Here is a 16,102-nt window from a genome sequence, read left to right on the forward strand (position 1 = left end):
GCGAGTGTGTCTGCAGGTCCCGGGGCTCCAGAGATCGATAGTTCAGCTCGGCCCCTGAAGCCAATTAAAAGCTTTATCTTAGCATAAAAATAAAGAGGAGTTAAAAACGCATTCCTTTCCCAGCTTTCTCCCCCTTCATTTTTTTTATGGCGTTTCGCAGTTTTTCTTTCAAAAAGGTCTGGGATTCCGAGGAGAGGGTGGGGATTTATGTAAAGAAAGTGTCGTTTACCAGGGTGAAAAAATGCGAATAATGGTGAGTTTCAAGGACAAGTTTCAACGAGAGAAACACTTTGTGCTCCGGTAGGAAGAGGCAGGGGCACCAAATTCAGCCTCTTGGAATAATTCCCTTCCTGGATTCAAAGATTCATTTATTGAAATAAATCAGGAAGCATTGGCAGAACGGAAATCCGCTTGCTGGGTTTAAAGGGTCTTTAAAATGTTGCGAGTGTTAGATTGCAAGTCTTTTCTAAATACAAAACAGAAGAAAAGACCGCAGTGTTTCCCTTGGACTTAAAGAAAATCGCTAGGTCTCCGACTTAGGATAATTTCATGTCCGCTACAGAAAATGTGTTTAGAAAGAAATCCTGCCCGATAGCACAACATGCTGTACATGTTTCGTGTTTTTAGGAGGCTGGAGTGAAGAAAAAAGTGATACAGTGCTGCAGGTCTGGACGTTCGGTTTGCCTCCTGCTTCTCTAAGATGGACCCTAAAATTCAGGCTCAAAAGCTTTGCTTGTTTGGCAGTGGCCAGTTTCACTGATTTTATTTATTGCTTCTGATTGGGGCAGGGGAATAAATCTTTTTCCTATTTACTGTTTGAACTCAGTGTGAGGGAACAGATCCCATTAGATTTCCTATCCATACAGACATGTGGATATTTAGACCAGACCACATACAACTGGGGGACGCATAAAAGAGATTTATTGGTTAATTTACGCTGCCTAATACACATGTAAACCCCAGTAAGCCAAAGCTGCCGAAGGAGCCCCGGTTATCGCGTAAAATAAGAACCACGACCCCTGGGTTCGAGTTGCCCTGCCCTGCCCAGGCCAGTGATTCCTTTCTCCACCTGAGAAACGAGGAAACGAGAACTCTCTTCTGCCTTGCCCGAGCTTGAGTGCGGGAAAAACTTTTCTGGTCTGTTCCGGCCACCACTCTACTTTCAGACGCCGGCTCCCCGAAGCCGTCTGTCCCCCGAAGTCCTTCCCTGGGTCTCCTCCGGAAAGCAAGCTGAGGGGTGGGGGCTGCAGGTCAGCAGGAAAACGTCGCCTTATTATTGTTATTATTACTATGATTGCCTAAGAGCAGTGGTCTGCTTTGGGGGAGGGGGTTTTGTTTCCATACGCGGAAAACTTGCTGTATCTGGAGATCTGTCGCCTTCTCTCGGTCCCGAGGGTGAGGGTTTCCCCCTCCCCCAAAGGAAACCTCCACCCAAAGCAGCCAAAACAGAATTCGAAGCGATCTGCCTCGGGCCTGCTGTTCGCAAAGCCCCCAGCGTCGTCCTCTGGGGGGCATCGGGGGGCCCTGCGCCTCGCTGAGCAAGGACACCCCCTCAGAGTCGCACACTCGGGCTGGGCCGCGCTGCCCCAGGAAGGGCTCCACCGCCCGGGGTTTTGGCCTGGCTGAACCGCCTCAGGTCGGCCCCTTAACAAGCATCCCTCCCCCCCCCCCCCCACTTCTCGGTTGATGATCTAATTGAATTATGCCTTTTTGTTCCAGGGACTACAGAGCACGTGCTGGAGGCAATTAATTATCGGAATGTGGCCATATCAAAACGGACACCGGGCACCGGGTAGGTCAGCAGCCGCAACATCCCCCCTGCCCTGCGCTCAGGACCCCTCCCCCAGAAGGAGCCGACCCGGCTCCCTCGGCGGCCTTCCTCCCTCGGCCCCTCGCCCCGCTGCCCGCCCCGACTCCCAAACGCGCCGGGCCCCAGGTTCTCAGGGGGTACCTGGCCGGTCTCTCCGCAAACCCTCGCCCCAGCGCCGGCCGTGCTGGGGCCCGACAGCCACCCCCCACCCCAAACCCCGAGCCTAGAGAACCGCTCTCCTCTGCACTGGCGACGGGAGGAAATCCAAACTTTTTCTACGCCACTCCGCGCCCAGGGTCCGTGGGGGTCGGTGGGAGGTGAAGAGAGGTAGAGGGAAGGAAGGATATCAAGGGCAAAGGGAAAAGAAAGGGGAAAAGAAAGGAGAGCAATCCTCCCTTTCTGTAAACCTGACTCCGGGGAATTCATTTGCATGATTTAGGCATATTTGTTCTCTGAGCCCCCTCCCCCCTGCAAAGAAACCTTCTGCTGAGCGACACTGAACCCATTCTTGGAGAGCTTATTTTCAGTAGATGTAATAATTTAAGTCAGTGGTGGACTCACCTCCCAACCTGGGGAGAGAGCTGTGGATGGAGAGGGAGATTGGGGTGAGTTTGGGGGGGAGCGGGTGTCTACGGTAAGTGTGCTACAGGCAGGGCTACCCCCCCCCCCCCCAGCAAAATGGCAAAGAAAGAAGGTGAAGTCTTGGCCAGGCCTGGCAGATTGGGGGGCAGGAAGTAAAGGGCTGCCGTTATAAAGCGCTGCTTGAGGCTGTCTCTCCCAGCGCCTCTGAACTTGATCAGATGTTCTGTTTCCTACAGAGAGATGGCGGCCAGGCTGTGAGGCTGCCTCAAGGCTCAGACTTTGGGGACTCGGCCCGTTGGAGATGTGACAATCCCAGCCGTGTTTCTGTGGGCCTTTTCTTTCCACTCCCACTCGCCTGCATTCTTTGCAAACGCACTGCCGGACAAAAAAATAAAATGAGTGGATTTATAGCCCTGTCTGAACCTGGCCATTAAGTCCAGAGAGACCTTGCACCAGGCGGGGTGGGGGTGAAGTGGGAGGGGGTGTGATTGCGCGCACAACAACTCTGGGAAGCAAATCCTTAAGGGGTAAGGATTCCCGAGGTCACTTGGTGCTTCTCCGGGTAGGAGGGGACGAGAGCAAAGCCTTGGCTGTTCAGAGGGAAGAAAATCCCACCTCACCGTCCCCATTCCCGCCCCCCGCTTTTGCATTTGAAAATGTTGAGAATTTGAAGCTGATTACCCTTTGGGTTGGAAACCATGCTGATCCTGTGTGTGTGTGTAGTGAGTTTGCTAGGCTATGCAGCGTGTTGAGTGCGTCGTGTGCGTGTTTCGTGTGCACAGGCTAAGTATATTCTGTGCGTGTGTAGTACTTTGTGCTTGTGTATGTGTCTTCTGGGCTGTGTGCGTGTATTTGGTCTGTTGTGTGTTTGCCAAAGCGTGCGCCTACGTCTACTGTTTTGTGTGTAGCTTGTTGTGTTACTGGGTTGTGTGTGTTTACTGTTGTGTGTTTGCTGTGCTGCGTGCGTGTTCCCAGCTACGTGCTTGCGTTTTATATATTTGCTATGTTGTAGCTAGTGTGTCACATATGGAGAGGGGGGGCAGGGGCAGCGGCGACTATAGCCACCACTCACAAACCGAAGAGTCAACGCTTGGCTCAGACGGAAGTAAGGGAGATCGGCTCTAATTGTAATCGTTTCCCGTCGTTTGGGCCTCGGACGGCCAGCGGCAGCTCGGGGCCCGGACGGCGAGCTGGCCGGGCTGGGTCGGTGCTCTCGGGGCCATCGGGGCCCACAGTGGCGTGTGGGGAGGACGCGGCTAACGGGCCGCGAACGTGGAACTGCTACGCCCGCCGCGGGATCGGCGCCCTGCGGGCGCCAAGAGGGCACTTTCTCAGGGTGGTGAGGCGGCGGGGGGCCAGCGCCGCGCCGACGGTGGGAACGATCCTTGCGGGGCCAGGAGTGCATTTGGCCAAAGCGGGTAACGCGCGTGAGGGGTGCTGGTCCGCTTCGGGCCGGAGGCGAGCCAGGGAGAGGCCCAGCTCCGCCCCGCCGGCCGCCGATCGAGCCCGGCTCCGCTTCCCCACAGCCGCGCAAGCCCCGCGGAGCCCACTCGCGGGCGCCGGGCCGCCGCCGCCGCCTCACCTGCCAGGCGCCGGGCCACGGCCCAATCAGCGGCGGTCGCTCAGCCGCGGCTGCCATGTTCCCCGCTCCGCGCTGCCAATCAGCGCGGCGGCGGCCAATGGGCTTCAGGGCCGGGGGTCAGGTGACCGCGGGCCAGCTGGCTCCCGATTGGCGCGCGCCGCGCGGCCTCCCGCTCGGTTTATGTGAGAGGAGTGAGTGATTGACTTTATCAGTCCAAGGACATTACTCTGGAGGCGAGGAGGCTGGGACTCGCGCGGCGAGCGGCGAGGACCGAGCCTGCCTCCAGCCCGCTGCCCGCCGGCCGGCCACGAGCCGCCTCTGCTACTAAGCGCAGCCCAGCCGGGAGGCCCGCGCCGAGGGAGCCTTCTGGCCCCGCGGTGCTGCGCTCTCGGGGAGAGGAGGGGTGCCCGGGACCGGATTGGCCAACTCCGCCCTCCACTTATTATTTTGCTTATTTTTCTTTGTGCGCGCCTGTTAGTTTGTTACACCAGATCTAGTCCCAGAGTCTTTTCTCCTCCCTTCTCCCCGCTCCTTCTTCCCCCCTCCTCCCCCCCCCTCCTCCTCTACTTCCCCTCCTCCCTCCTATCCTTCTGCAGGAGACTCTACCAGCGACGGAAAGTTGCGGCCCCTGGCACCGCCTCGGGGGTCTCCCGGCAGTGTCCAACCGCCGCCACCCGTCTCCGACGACGGCACTTCGAAGATCTCCTCCTTCGCCCGCACCCTCGCTCATTTCAGCGCTCTCGCCGGTGCCCAGAACGCCCCACCCATGACGATGCTCCTGGACGGAGGCCCGCAGTTCCCCGGGCTGGGAGTGGGCAGCTTCGGCGCGCCGCGCCACCACGAGATGCCCAACCGCGAGCCGGCGGGCATGGGGCTGAATCCCTTCGGGGACTCGTCCCACGCCGCCGCCGCCGCCGCCGCCGCCGCCTTCAAGCTGAGCCCCGCCGCGGCTCACGATCTGTCTTCGGGCCAGAGCTCCGCGTTCACGCCGCAGGGCTCGGGTTACGCCAACGCCCTGGGCCATCACCACCACCACCATCACCACCATCACCACGCCGGCCAGGTGCCCAGCTACGGCGGTGCAGCCTCCGCCGCCTTCAACTCCACGCGCGACTTTCTGTTCCGCCAGCGCGGCTCCGGGCTCGGCGAGGCGGCCTCGGGTGGCGGGCAGCACGGGCTCTTCGCCGGCTCGGCGAGCAGCCTGCACGCTCCAGCTGGCATCCCCGAGCCTCCTGGGTACCTGCTCTTCCCCGGGCTGCATGAGCAGGGCGCCGGGCACCCGTCGCCCACAGGGCACGTGGACAACAACCAGGTCCACCTGGGGCTGCGCGGGGAGCTGTTCGGCCGCGCCGACCCGTACCGCCCGGTGGCCAGTCCGCGCACGGACCCCTACACGGCCGGCGCGCAGTTCCCTAACTACAGCCCCATGAACATGAACATGGGCGTGAACGTGGCGGCCCACCACGGGCCCGGCGCCTTCTTCCGTTATATGCGGCAGCCCATCAAGCAGGAGCTGTCGTGCAAGTGGATCGACGAGGCTCAGCTGAGCCGGCCCAAGAAGAGCTGCGACCGGACCTTCAGCACCATGCACGAGCTGGTGACACATGTCACCATGGAGCATGTGGGGGGCCCGGAGCAGAACAACCACGTCTGCTACTGGGAGGAGTGCCCTCGCGAGGGCAAGTCCTTCAAGGCGAAGTACAAACTGGTCAACCACATTCGAGTGCACACGGGCGAGAAGCCCTTCCCGTGCCCCTTCCCGGGCTGCGGGAAGATCTTTGCCCGCTCCGAGAACCTCAAGATCCACAAGAGGACCCACACAGGTAAGGGGGAAGGCAGGCGGGCGCGGGATTGACCGCGGCCCCGCGCCACCCAGCCGACTTGCAGCGCGAGGGAGAGGGGTGGCGACCGGAGAAGAGGGGCGGCGCCCCGCGGGGGCCGTTCGGAAAAGAAGCGCTGTCAGTGCCCCTCCACCTCTCGCCCTCCCCGCCCTGCGGCGCTTTTGCCCGGTTCTAACTTCCCGGGCTGACGGCCCCGCGGTCTCGGGAACTAATTGGAACCTTCTCGCGCCCAAGAACCAACTGGCGCCGCCTCTTTTTGTCTCTCTTTCTGGGTTACTAGGAAGGGACTCCGAACGTGTTGAGAGCGGATGGCTTACCAGCGACTCCGCTCTCGGCACACATTCGGGGAGGGCAACCATAGAAATGCTAATGAAAACTAACTTTCGGTTACTTCCGCTCTTTTCTCCCCCCTTGATTGGCACATCTCCTCATTAAATGACTGATACTTTTGTCAAACTATTTTTATTTGGAGTTCCAGGTTCAATTCAGTCCTCCGGGAGGAAAGCTAAAGTAGAAAAGGCACCACAGTTTCGTGGCTTGTTCAGAACATCTTGTAAAACTGTCCGGAGCCCCTGGATTGATATAGTTTTCTCTTTTCCAACGTTAAGTACGCCGACCCGTGCTTTTTAATACTGGGTTTAGCCAAACCGCTGCCTTTGAAAGAGGCGAATTAAAAGGTACAAAGAAGGACCCGAACGGGATTGTCCCGTCCCCGGCCCATTGTCCCGCCCGGGCTGGGTTACATCTCCGAGGTGGCGGCGGAGCGTTGGCCACGCGTTGGGAGCCCCGGGCCGAGGGGGGCGGGGGGGGGGGATGGAAGCACAAGTTAGGGGAAACTTTGGAGGAGCCTGAGGCTTCCCCATCCTGCGCGAGAACAAAGGGACGCGCAGGTTCCGGGCCGGCCGTGCCCCACCCCCGCCCGGACCAGCACTCCCCAGCCCTGCAGGCTCAACCCGCGCTCTCCATTTTTCTCCAGGGAAACGAGATGCCACGGCCGCCCCCAGTCGGCGCTCCCTCTCCGGCCAGACCGCAGGGCGCTCCGTCTCCCGCTGCTGGGCCCTGGGAAGCTCCGGGCCCTGACCGCATTTTCCCCCCTTTGCGTTTTTGCCTTTTGCAGGTGAAAAACCTTTCAAATGTGAATTTGAAGGCTGTGACAGACGCTTTGCCAACAGCAGCGACCGCAAGAAGCACATGCATGTGCACACCTCGGACAAGCCCTATATCTGCAAAGTGTGCGACAAGTCCTACACGCACCCGAGCTCTCTGCGCAAGCACATGAAGGTAATTACCTCTTTATTAGCGGTCGGCGGTTTATAAACACTCGGCCCGACACCGGGCCGCGGAACGGAAGCGCCCGCGCTGCCAACCCTGTATCCTCCACGTTAAATCCGATTTGCTCCAGCGGTGACACCTTGAACCCATTTTGGGGACCCGCGGGGGGGGGGGGGAGGGCGGGGGGAGAGCACGGTGGGGAGGAGGAGGGAGCAGAGGGAACAATTGCTTGTTTACTGGGAAGCTCTAACCGAGCTCGCGGGGGCTTGGGGTTGCGGTGGCCGCGTCTTCCCGGCACTGCCCGCGGTGGGAACCGAGAGAGTGCCCGCGCCGAACCCGGGGGTGGGTGCTTCCTTCGCTCTACGGCTGCCCTGCGGCTGCCGACCAAACAATAGGGCCGAGGAGCGTGGTCTGATTCCCACCCATTTGTCTGAGACCTCGAAGTGCCCTGGGCGCCTGTGCCACCTTTCTCTGTACCTGCTTTCCCAAGCCGCAGCGGGCTTGGTGAAACCTGGGCCGGGAGTGAGTGTTCCATAGGGCCCCCAAGACTAAGTGCTCATCCCACTCCATCGGCGGAGAAAGGGCAGGAGTGAAACCCAGTGTTGTATTCCTTTTCCATGATGCCAGTCTTAGGGCTGAAGCTGTTCTCTTGGCGACCATCTCCGGGTTTTGTAGACCTCGGTAATCCGGAAATTCAAAACAACCCCCCCCCCCCCAAATCAGCGGCATTTCTCGTCTAAGTGGGTCACTGGGCGGTCTTGTTCCTACAGTGCTCGAATTCTGCTCTTGTTTTTGCTTGCACGATGCCAGTTGGAATTATATTCATTATAATATATACATGTTAATTTTAGGTTCATGAATCTCAAGGGTCAGATTCCTCCCCTGCTGCCAGTTCAGGCTATGAATCTTCCACTCCACCCGCTATAGCTTCTGCAAACAGTAAAGATACCACTAAAACCCCTTCTGCAGTTCAAACTAGCACCAGCCACAACCCTGGACTTCCTCCCAATTTTAACGAATGGTACGTCTGAGGACAAACACAAACCCTGTTAACCATAGAATGGACCAAATGCATTTTAAAAAGAAAACTGAGACCAATCAGACGGAAATGGAGTTTTAAGGCGAGAGGCCACATATAGGGTTACATCTTGTCAATTGCAATTGTCCAGGAAGGTTTTGGGGGCAAGATCCAAAAGTAGTCATGCCCTATTCTCAGGAGTAGAAAATACGTTTTGGCGTTTGAAGGATTTTTCAAAACAAATCTTCTCACTGCTTTTTCCTCCCTTTTCTCTTGCTCTCTGCACACCCCATTCCTAAGCTCCTTCAGTGCATTTTAACACTTGTCCTGTTTCTTGAGGAAGTTATAGAAGGCTTGTTGGTGGTGGTGATGTTAAACGATGGAAATTCTTCGCCTTAGTGGTGATTGTTTAAACTCTCACAGTCTTAAACCGTGCCAAAGTCCTGTTATGTCTTGAACTTTTCCTCAAAGCATTACACTTGTGAATGTATTTTTGTCTAATGGGGTCGAAACTGTTGTTCGGTATTTTTTTCAGGCTGAGGATGTGATGTTACTCTACGGATTGTGACGTTTAGTATACAGTTGCCTTTTGTAATAACTTTTTTTTTTTGTAAATACATATCCACTGATGCCATATTTATCGTTTGTAATTTAATTATTGCTACAAGTGCCGGGAACTGAACAATATTTATGGAAAAATGTTTTCTAACAAATGCTGTACAGCTTTTGATTATAACTGCTTTAGCATTAAATTTTATTGTTTTGAAAGAAGAACACAATTTACAGTTTTTGAACCACTGACTCCTTTCTCTTGTTTTGTAACAGCCTCCTTCTACAAAGAGGAGACGTAAGCAAATGAAATCTTGTTTGTTGGTATTTATAACTCACGCAGATCCCTTTTTTAATTGTTAAATTATTTTTCTATTGCAGTATAGATTCCTTATAGTGTCAGCTTCCATCTGGGGAGACCCTCCTTTCTTTATCTCTAGCTCAGATGGTTGTTTAACTGCGAGTTTAAATGTGTTTGTCCTGGATTTTCAGCATGCAAATCAAATATTACTGATCAGTTCAGTTAGTGGCCATGACATCTCAATCTTGTATTTCAAAGACTGAGAAGCTGGATTTAATCATCCCTGCCCTCCATATATAAACATAAGGTAACCTAATGAGTTTTATGTCCCTTAGTTTTTTATTACCTTACATAAAAATGAACATTGTGGCAGGATGCATGTCTGTGTAATCTATCGAGAGTCACCCATATACATATATACGTTTGTATCTATGACTTATCTAATCTGCCTATCAAATCTATCTAGCTATCTATATATTTTCAAAAGTAAGCGTATGTCTGAAACAGTGGTGATGAGTAAGGCCAGTCCAGCCGTGCTTACTTACGGTTAAAGTGCTTCTTAAAAAGACCCATAGTCCATTGACAATTTTGGAAGGCAAAGGCTGATTTGTTTTGCTGTATATAGTTCAATTCACAATTATCACAATTCTTCATAACATTTTTATAGCGGTGTGATAACTGCAGCGGTTCTGAAATGATATTATGGAAAGAAAAAACATTTGCAAAATATGTATTTTTAAAGTTCATGGTTTATAGGCACAGATGTTAAGAGCATTGTTTCCATTAAAATCAATAACAATGAAAAATGGTTGTTTGCTTTGTGATAAAATATTAACAATCCATTTAATCTTCAGCGAAGCAACTCATTTGGATAAACAGTTCTTTTACAGTTATGTGAAAAAAAAAAACCTGATTACTATATTGGGGGGTTGGAGTGGGTTAGAGTATCGAGAGACTTTAACTAATTTAGGGCGCCGTTTAATATTGAGACCCCAGTCTCTGCATGAGTAACCAGCTTGCAAATCAGCAAATATAATGGTGGAGATAAGGAATTGTAAAGAATTAGAAATGTAATGAATAGGTTTAAGTACCTCCTTCTCTTGAAGGGAGCAATGCTCTAGGTTTTTTGGTGGCCACCAATTTGGTATTATACATAATCATTTTGAATTATAGAATCTTGTTTATTGTTCTTTTTGAAGAAATAAAGTCTTGGCACATCTTATTTATGTTATAACATTTTTGTATTTAGTGCCCGCTTTTTTTTTTTTTCCATGTTCAAATAAATCAACCTTAAATCGAAATGCTGAGAGAAATGATGATGATTAAAAGAAACTTTGATTTCCTGGATACAGTTGAAGCAGCCTATTTTCAGTTATCTACTGATCTTTGTCAACAATTATTGACAGTTTCTAATTGCAAACTGCTCTGATGCAATTTTTTGTCTGTGGAGAATGGGGTTTTTTGCACTTTTCCTCCACCAATAGACAAGGCAAGGGCCTGAATGCCATGAACAGAGATTGGGATGACTTCACAAGCGATGAGCAGGTAACCTGGTCAGTATACCACTTCTACCCCAGACATTCCAATCTTGACCTTGACATTGAGGGTGCTGGACCAAATTCCTATTTCAGGATTTTTCCTTCACTTCAAACCCGAGGCCGTTTTAAATGCTCAGCAAGTTTTCAGAAAGTCTATATTCATAATACTGGCTCTAGATGTGTTCCAATTGAAGTCTAAATCGTGTTTTTCTTCTGAAATAGGCACTGAACTTCCACAATTTATTGTTTTCTCCATAAATTTCCTCTCCCAACTTAACCTAATCTTACATGGGAGTTGAGTGATGGGTTGGTTGCAAGTTTCTCTCAGAAACTTGCCCCCCGCCCCCGGCCATTAAATATACCAAATATCTCTTTCGGAGACATAAATCAGAGTTTGATTTTTCCTTAGTAGACTTGGTATTATTCTACCATAAAATTTTGCCATAAAGCATTGTGTCCTAGGAGGGGAAGACAGCAATTAACAATGATGATGAGCAACATTTTGATAATGAAATGGCTTTGCCCCTCTTCATGATCTGCTGTAATTGTGGCGTAGCGTCATATTTCTCAAATAGTCTGTGTCCTCTGCCCTTGTCATTTGTTGGCAAAGAAAAGTTTATTTTAGTAGAAAACTTTTCACAGATATTTTTTTCCTGTAATCTGGGAGTGCACATTTATATTCTTGAATTTTCAGTCAATACCTTAAAGAATAAGCACCTCCCCCCCCCAAACAAAAAACCTTTGCAACCAACCCTAAAGATGGATCAGCTGGAAACCATGAGTGTCAACTGGGCTCTTAGTGATCTACCTGTTATTTTCCTTCTTGCACCTGGTAAGACCTTTGTTAAAAGTCCATTATCTTTTCCAAAATGGGTGGTTAAGCTTAAGATTTCCACTGTTGGGTGGGGAAAAGGGAGGTGTCTATTTCCAAGCAGACAGAAGTCTGGCCTTCATCCAGTTTGGAAGGTTAAAGATCAGGGTCCAGGCTAAGCGGGACGGTCGGTCTTAGCTACTGGGAAGGTTGGAGAGCGAGCAGGGACCGCCTCCGCTCACAAAGCCTCCCAGGAAAGTTGTGCGCAGGACCTCCTCGCCCCTCCCCCATCCTCGCCTCCAGCTGTCCCCTTGCCTCTTTGCCCCTGGCACCCTCTCCTCCCCCTAAAACCCCTCCCCCGCCAAGCCGAAGAGGAAAGTCGAACGGCCTCTTGCCACTTAAGTTTTTCTGTAAGAATAGCCCCCGGTGTGCCATGCCCTGAAGGGCGGCTTCTCGGCCCGGCAGCCTGGCTGCTTTTCTCTGGCTGGCTGGCTGACCCTCGAGGCTCAAGCCTTTGCCAGGGCTTTGCCCCAGGGACCAGGCCGGGCGTTTCGGAAGTCAGGGCTCCGGCTCGGCGTTCCTCGGGCCCCTCGTCGGGGCGCCCAGAGTCCCTGTGCACACACCAAGCTCTTGCAAGTCCCGGTCGAAGCTCGGGCGGGGGGCGGGGGAGGGGACCTCGTTTCCTAGGGTCAATTCTCTCGCGGTCTCGGCCCGCTGACCCTTTGACCTCCACCTACAGGGCCCTTGGCGGCCGTAAGCCGGCGGTCGCCCGGGTTCCGCGGACGCTTCGCGCCCCATCGCCTCCCGGCCTCATTAGGCCGGCGGGGCTGTAAAGCAGGAATCAGCCGCTGCCTAATCCGGACCTGGGGTCAATACGAGCCCAAACAATGGTGAGCTCCGAAGGCCGCAGCGTAGCACTGGCCGCAAACTTTGTGTTCATTCATTTTCTCCGGGCGGTGGGGGAGGGAGGAGAGGGGAGGGAGACACTCGGACGCCCGGAGGCTGCTCCCGGCCGCCGGGGCTCCTAAGCCGGCGTCCTCCGGCCCGGCCCGGCCCTCCCGGTCTCTCCGCAGGGCCCGGACTGGAGGTGGGGGGGGTGGGGGGGTGAGGCCCGGGGCCTGGTCGGCGGCCCGCGCGGGGGGTGCGAGGGTCCGAGGGCCGGCCCGGAGGGGGCTGCCCCCGCGCCGGGAGCGGACTTTGAAGTGGGTTTTTAGCGCGCACGTGCGAGAGCCGGGCCGGGGCTCGAGCGGGGACCCGCTGCGAGGAAAGAGTAGGCTCGGCCCGGGCCCCAACCCCTCCCCCGCTCCCCGTCGCTCCGGCCTTTTCAAGCCCGCCGCACCCCCCCCCCCCCCGCCACCCCCACTCCCGCGCAGGCGCACACCCCGCAGCCGTCGAGCCGCTCTGGCGGCCGGGGGGTGGGGGGGTTGGGGGGAGAGTTGAAAGCGGCTTTGCAGCGCCGCGGCCTCGGCGGAGCGGGGAGGGGAGGGGAGGGGAGGGGTGTGGGGAAGGGGGCTGGTTTTGGGGGCGGCTCTCGAGTGGTGAACATGGCGGCCGGATGCGAACCCCCGCGGAGCGCAGCAAAGCGCTGACTGCGGGCTGCCGAACTGTTGTGTGCTTTAAACTCCCTCGTTATTCCCCTGCTCCGAGCGCCTCGCGGCAGAATGTAGATCGCGGCGGCCGAACGCAAAATTGTGAAAAAAAAAAAACGGAAGCGAAGAAGTTCTTCCAGGGCATTCTGGGCGTGGGAAGTTGGCGAGCCTTCTGGGGGTTGGGGCTCCCAGGGGACTTGGACTTGAAACCCGCCGGAGGCCGCCCCACCCTCCCGTCCCGCTCGAAACCCTCTCCTCCCGGGTCGGGGGGGGGGGGGATGCCATTTTGAGTTCTTGTGCCGGGTCGGGAGGCCACAGCACCTCCGAGCCCCTAAAACTGCCAATGTGCGGACACTTTCTCTGCCAAGGACAATGGCGGGGCCCCGGGAGGGGAGCACGCAGGTACCATTTCCGAATGAAACGCCCCTGCTTCTCGCCCGAGAGGTGCCATCGCGAGTTCGAACCTTACGCGTTGCTCGGGCCCCGTTTCCTGCATATCTCATTTAACCGTGGGCCTTTGAAAAATGGCACTGTCGCAGCTTTTGTGTGTGCTGGGAACAGCTGGCGATCTTACGCCAAGTGGGGGGGAAAAAAGGTCACAGTCCCGAAAACTTTCATTCAGCTTTTGCTTAAGTGCCTAAATGCCGGCGGGTGAAAGAGCCCGCGGTAGCTCTGGGATCTGAGGCTCGTGTTTTTTTCTGCAGAAAAATGTTGCACATTCACCTTCGGCCGTGTGTTTCGTGAGGACGGGGGAAAAAAAAAGTGAGATAAAAGGAGGTAGTTGTGGACCCCCGCCTCCTCTAGGAAAATAAGCGGACGAATTCTTTCAGGTTGCGTCTTCGTGGAGGCCGAGAGCTAAAGGAAAAGGCAGCCTTCTTGGGGCCGCCCACTGTCAAGTATTTGGGCACCTGAAGGTGTGGGGCAGTTCCCGGGGGGCCACCTTGGGAAGGGTCCCAGGTGGGTGGGCAGGTCATTAGCAAAGCTGGCCCAGATCTGGGGGGGGAAATCTGCAAAACAGTGCCTTTATCTGCAGAGAACAATTGATGGGGTTGTCTTTCCTCCCTTTCAGTGCAGAAAGAAGACGGCTTTGGAGCAAGAATTTGGAATATGCATTTAAGTTGTCGGGCTTTGCATTGGAAACCCCTGGGCAATTAAAATCATAGGCATGCCTTGTAGTATTTTCTGTCCTTTTCTTATGTGTAATTCCTGCAAGTCAAAGGGGCCGGAGCCCCTTCTGCAGTTTGGAAACTTGTTTTGAAATTGCCACCAAACAGATCTTTTTTTCAACCCCCCTTCGGTTGAAGTTTCCTTCCCGGGCTCAGCCACTCCTCCCCCCCCCCCCCCAATGGAGTATTGACATCTTTGAGAGATCAAAGGAAGTAGGTGATCCTTGGTCTATACTTTATTTTTCCAGTGCTGTAGTTGGAACCCTGAGGTTTGGCTTTCCCCTGGGTAAACCTCTTGGTGCTGAAAGTGTGAAAGATGAAAAGTTCATTAACTTGAAAAAGCTTTAGCTGATGGTTAGGCACTTTGTCTCTCTCAGAACCACAGAGCCCAGATTGCCTCTTAAATGGACGTTAAAATCAAGCTAAAGATGCGCTGGTGAACTGCCTCCCCTGGATACCTGCGGTGTTCTTTGGGTCATTTGATATGGTAAAGCTGGCTGATTTGCATAGGGGTTATGTGAATGGAATTTCTGCAAATCTGGATGAGTGATAAACCGGTAGAACTCTCATATTTGTTGGATGACTCCGAAGGGCACTGCTTTTTCCCACTAAGGCTTGGTTTCTATCATAAGCGTCGAAATTTGCAGCTTGAAACCCACTAAGTTTTCAGGAAACATTAAAAGGGGGGGGGGAGTGGTTCAGGGTACTTGGGCTAATAGCACAGGAGCAAAACTTCTTTGAATGAGATTCAAGAAACTCCTGTTTACAAAAACAAAAACAAAACCTACATCTCTTAACAAAAGAAAACATCCTTCTTTAAAAATCATGTAATAAAGCAGACAATTTTGCATGGTGTTAATGTGATGACACGTCAACCTGTTGACCAATGTGATGAACAGAGAGAAAGGTTGAGCTTACAGTAAGTGTTAAAATAGCCATCAGCAGAAGGCAAGTTTATTATGTTTGATCTCGGATAGGCTGTATATGTTGTCTAACGTGTTGTATTTAAACACAACGTCTGTAAAGATCATTTGCACGTACGGTGTTGAAAAGATTCCATTGTGTTCTATTATAAACTAGCATTTGAAACAATTATTGCCAATGAACATTTTAAGAATTTTTTCTAAGCATAAATACAGCCTGTTTTGACCTGTCTGCAGTTCACTTTTTGTTTTTTTGCCAGTGTTGTCCTGCTTGGTATCCGGGACAGTCTCTAATTCCTGACGAAGAACTTGATACTGACGTTGGTATGCAGCAGCCAGCCCTCCATAACACTACCTATCCTAAATGCAGGGTTCACGCCCAACCTACTGTGCAAGAAATGATTTACTGATGAGGTTTCAAAGAAAACCACATCAATTTGGATGTCTGTTACCTTGAAGCGATCATTGTAAGAGTAGTAGCTTCCGGAGGTATAAAAAAGACTATTTTCTTCCTTTGGTGTATTTCAGTCTGTGTTGAGCAATCATTTGTGAAAATGGAAAAGCGAAACCCCTCTCCCCCCTCCCCCGGCCTTCACACCCTGCCACTTCAGGATTATCCGTGGGAAGACGGAGGTGAAGACTGGCCTGATTCATAACCCAGTGTGTATTATCTCATGCATCGTGTTGACCTTGTTGAAAATCTCTTTCAAATACCTGCATCGCACATGTGGGGCTAACGTGTTGAAAACTAGAAACACGCGCGCTTGTTCTGTTAATTTTGTATGTTTGTGTTCAAAAAGCAGTATCCAAGATCCCTACAATTGTTGTTTGACCTGAATAAAACCATTAAAACGTTTTGTGATTATTGTTTTATTACAGTGACAACTATAACTCCTAAATAATGTCGACCGACCTGTTGAATTGGGACAGTTTATATTCTAATCACATGTAGTTGGGCTTCCCCTGAGCGATGAACCTGGGGGAAAAAAAACCCAACCCGCTGAACAAACCTCAACCAACTGTTCTGAGCTCACAGTGTTTTCCCAGAGGGACTCAGGGCCAGGTGCTGGGGAAGTCAGGGGAAAAATTCCAAGTCAAGGATTGATGGGGTGATTAGAAG

The 16,102-nt window shown here is 52.9% G+C and overlaps 1 protein-coding gene and 1 long non-coding RNA gene across 3 annotated transcripts; both read left to right on the forward strand.

Annotated features, from left to right (window-relative positions):
* Positions 1-1,463: 1,463 nt before the first annotated feature.
* On the forward strand, positions 1,464-2,770 carry LOC131502704 (uncharacterized). The gene is made up of 3 exons (XR_009257127.1): positions 1,464-1,636; positions 1,720-1,792; positions 2,629-2,770. It is a non-coding gene; the product is annotated as an uncharacterized LOC131502704 (long non-coding RNA).
* Positions 2,771-4,105: 1,335 nt separating this feature from the next.
* On the forward strand, positions 4,106-15,839 carry ZIC3 (Zic family member 3). 2 transcript variants are annotated; one of them, XM_058713195.1, is made up of 3 exons: positions 4,106-5,797; positions 6,933-7,096; positions 15,243-15,839. In XM_058713195.1, exons 1-3 carry the CDS (start codon positions 4,741-4,743, stop codon positions 15,390-15,392), a joined length of 1,371 nt encoding a protein of 456 aa, XP_058569178.1. In that variant the 5' UTR covers positions 4,106-4,740; the 3' UTR covers positions 15,393-15,839. The 2 variants fall into 2 exon arrangements, with proteins under 2 accessions (XP_058569178.1, XP_058569177.1); XM_058713194.1 differs by lacking the exon at positions 15,243-15,839 and adding an exon at positions 7,939-10,177 and having other exon boundaries at positions 4,126-5,797.
* Positions 15,840-16,102: the final 263 nt, after the last annotated feature.

Source organism: Neofelis nebulosa, chromosome X, assembly GCF_028018385.1.
Source record: "Neofelis nebulosa isolate mNeoNeb1 chromosome X, mNeoNeb1.pri, whole genome shotgun sequence".
Taxonomy (NCBI): Eukaryota; Metazoa; Chordata; class Mammalia; order Carnivora; family Felidae; genus Neofelis; species Neofelis nebulosa.

Bases quoted from the DNA above. Each gene is read 5' to 3' on its own strand.
- ZIC3 (XM_058713194.1), top strand. From the start codon at position 4,741: ATGACGATGCTCCTGGACGGAGGCCCGCAGTTCCCCGGGCTGGGAGTG. The intron at 5,798-6,932 runs GTAAGGGGGAAG...TGCCTTTTGCAG, and splicing joins CCACAAGAGGACCCACACAG to GTGAAAAACCTTTCAAATGT. The intron at 7,097-7,938 runs GTAATTACCTCT...TGTTAATTTTAG, and splicing joins CTCTGCGCAAGCACATGAAG to GTTCATGAATCTCAAGGGTC.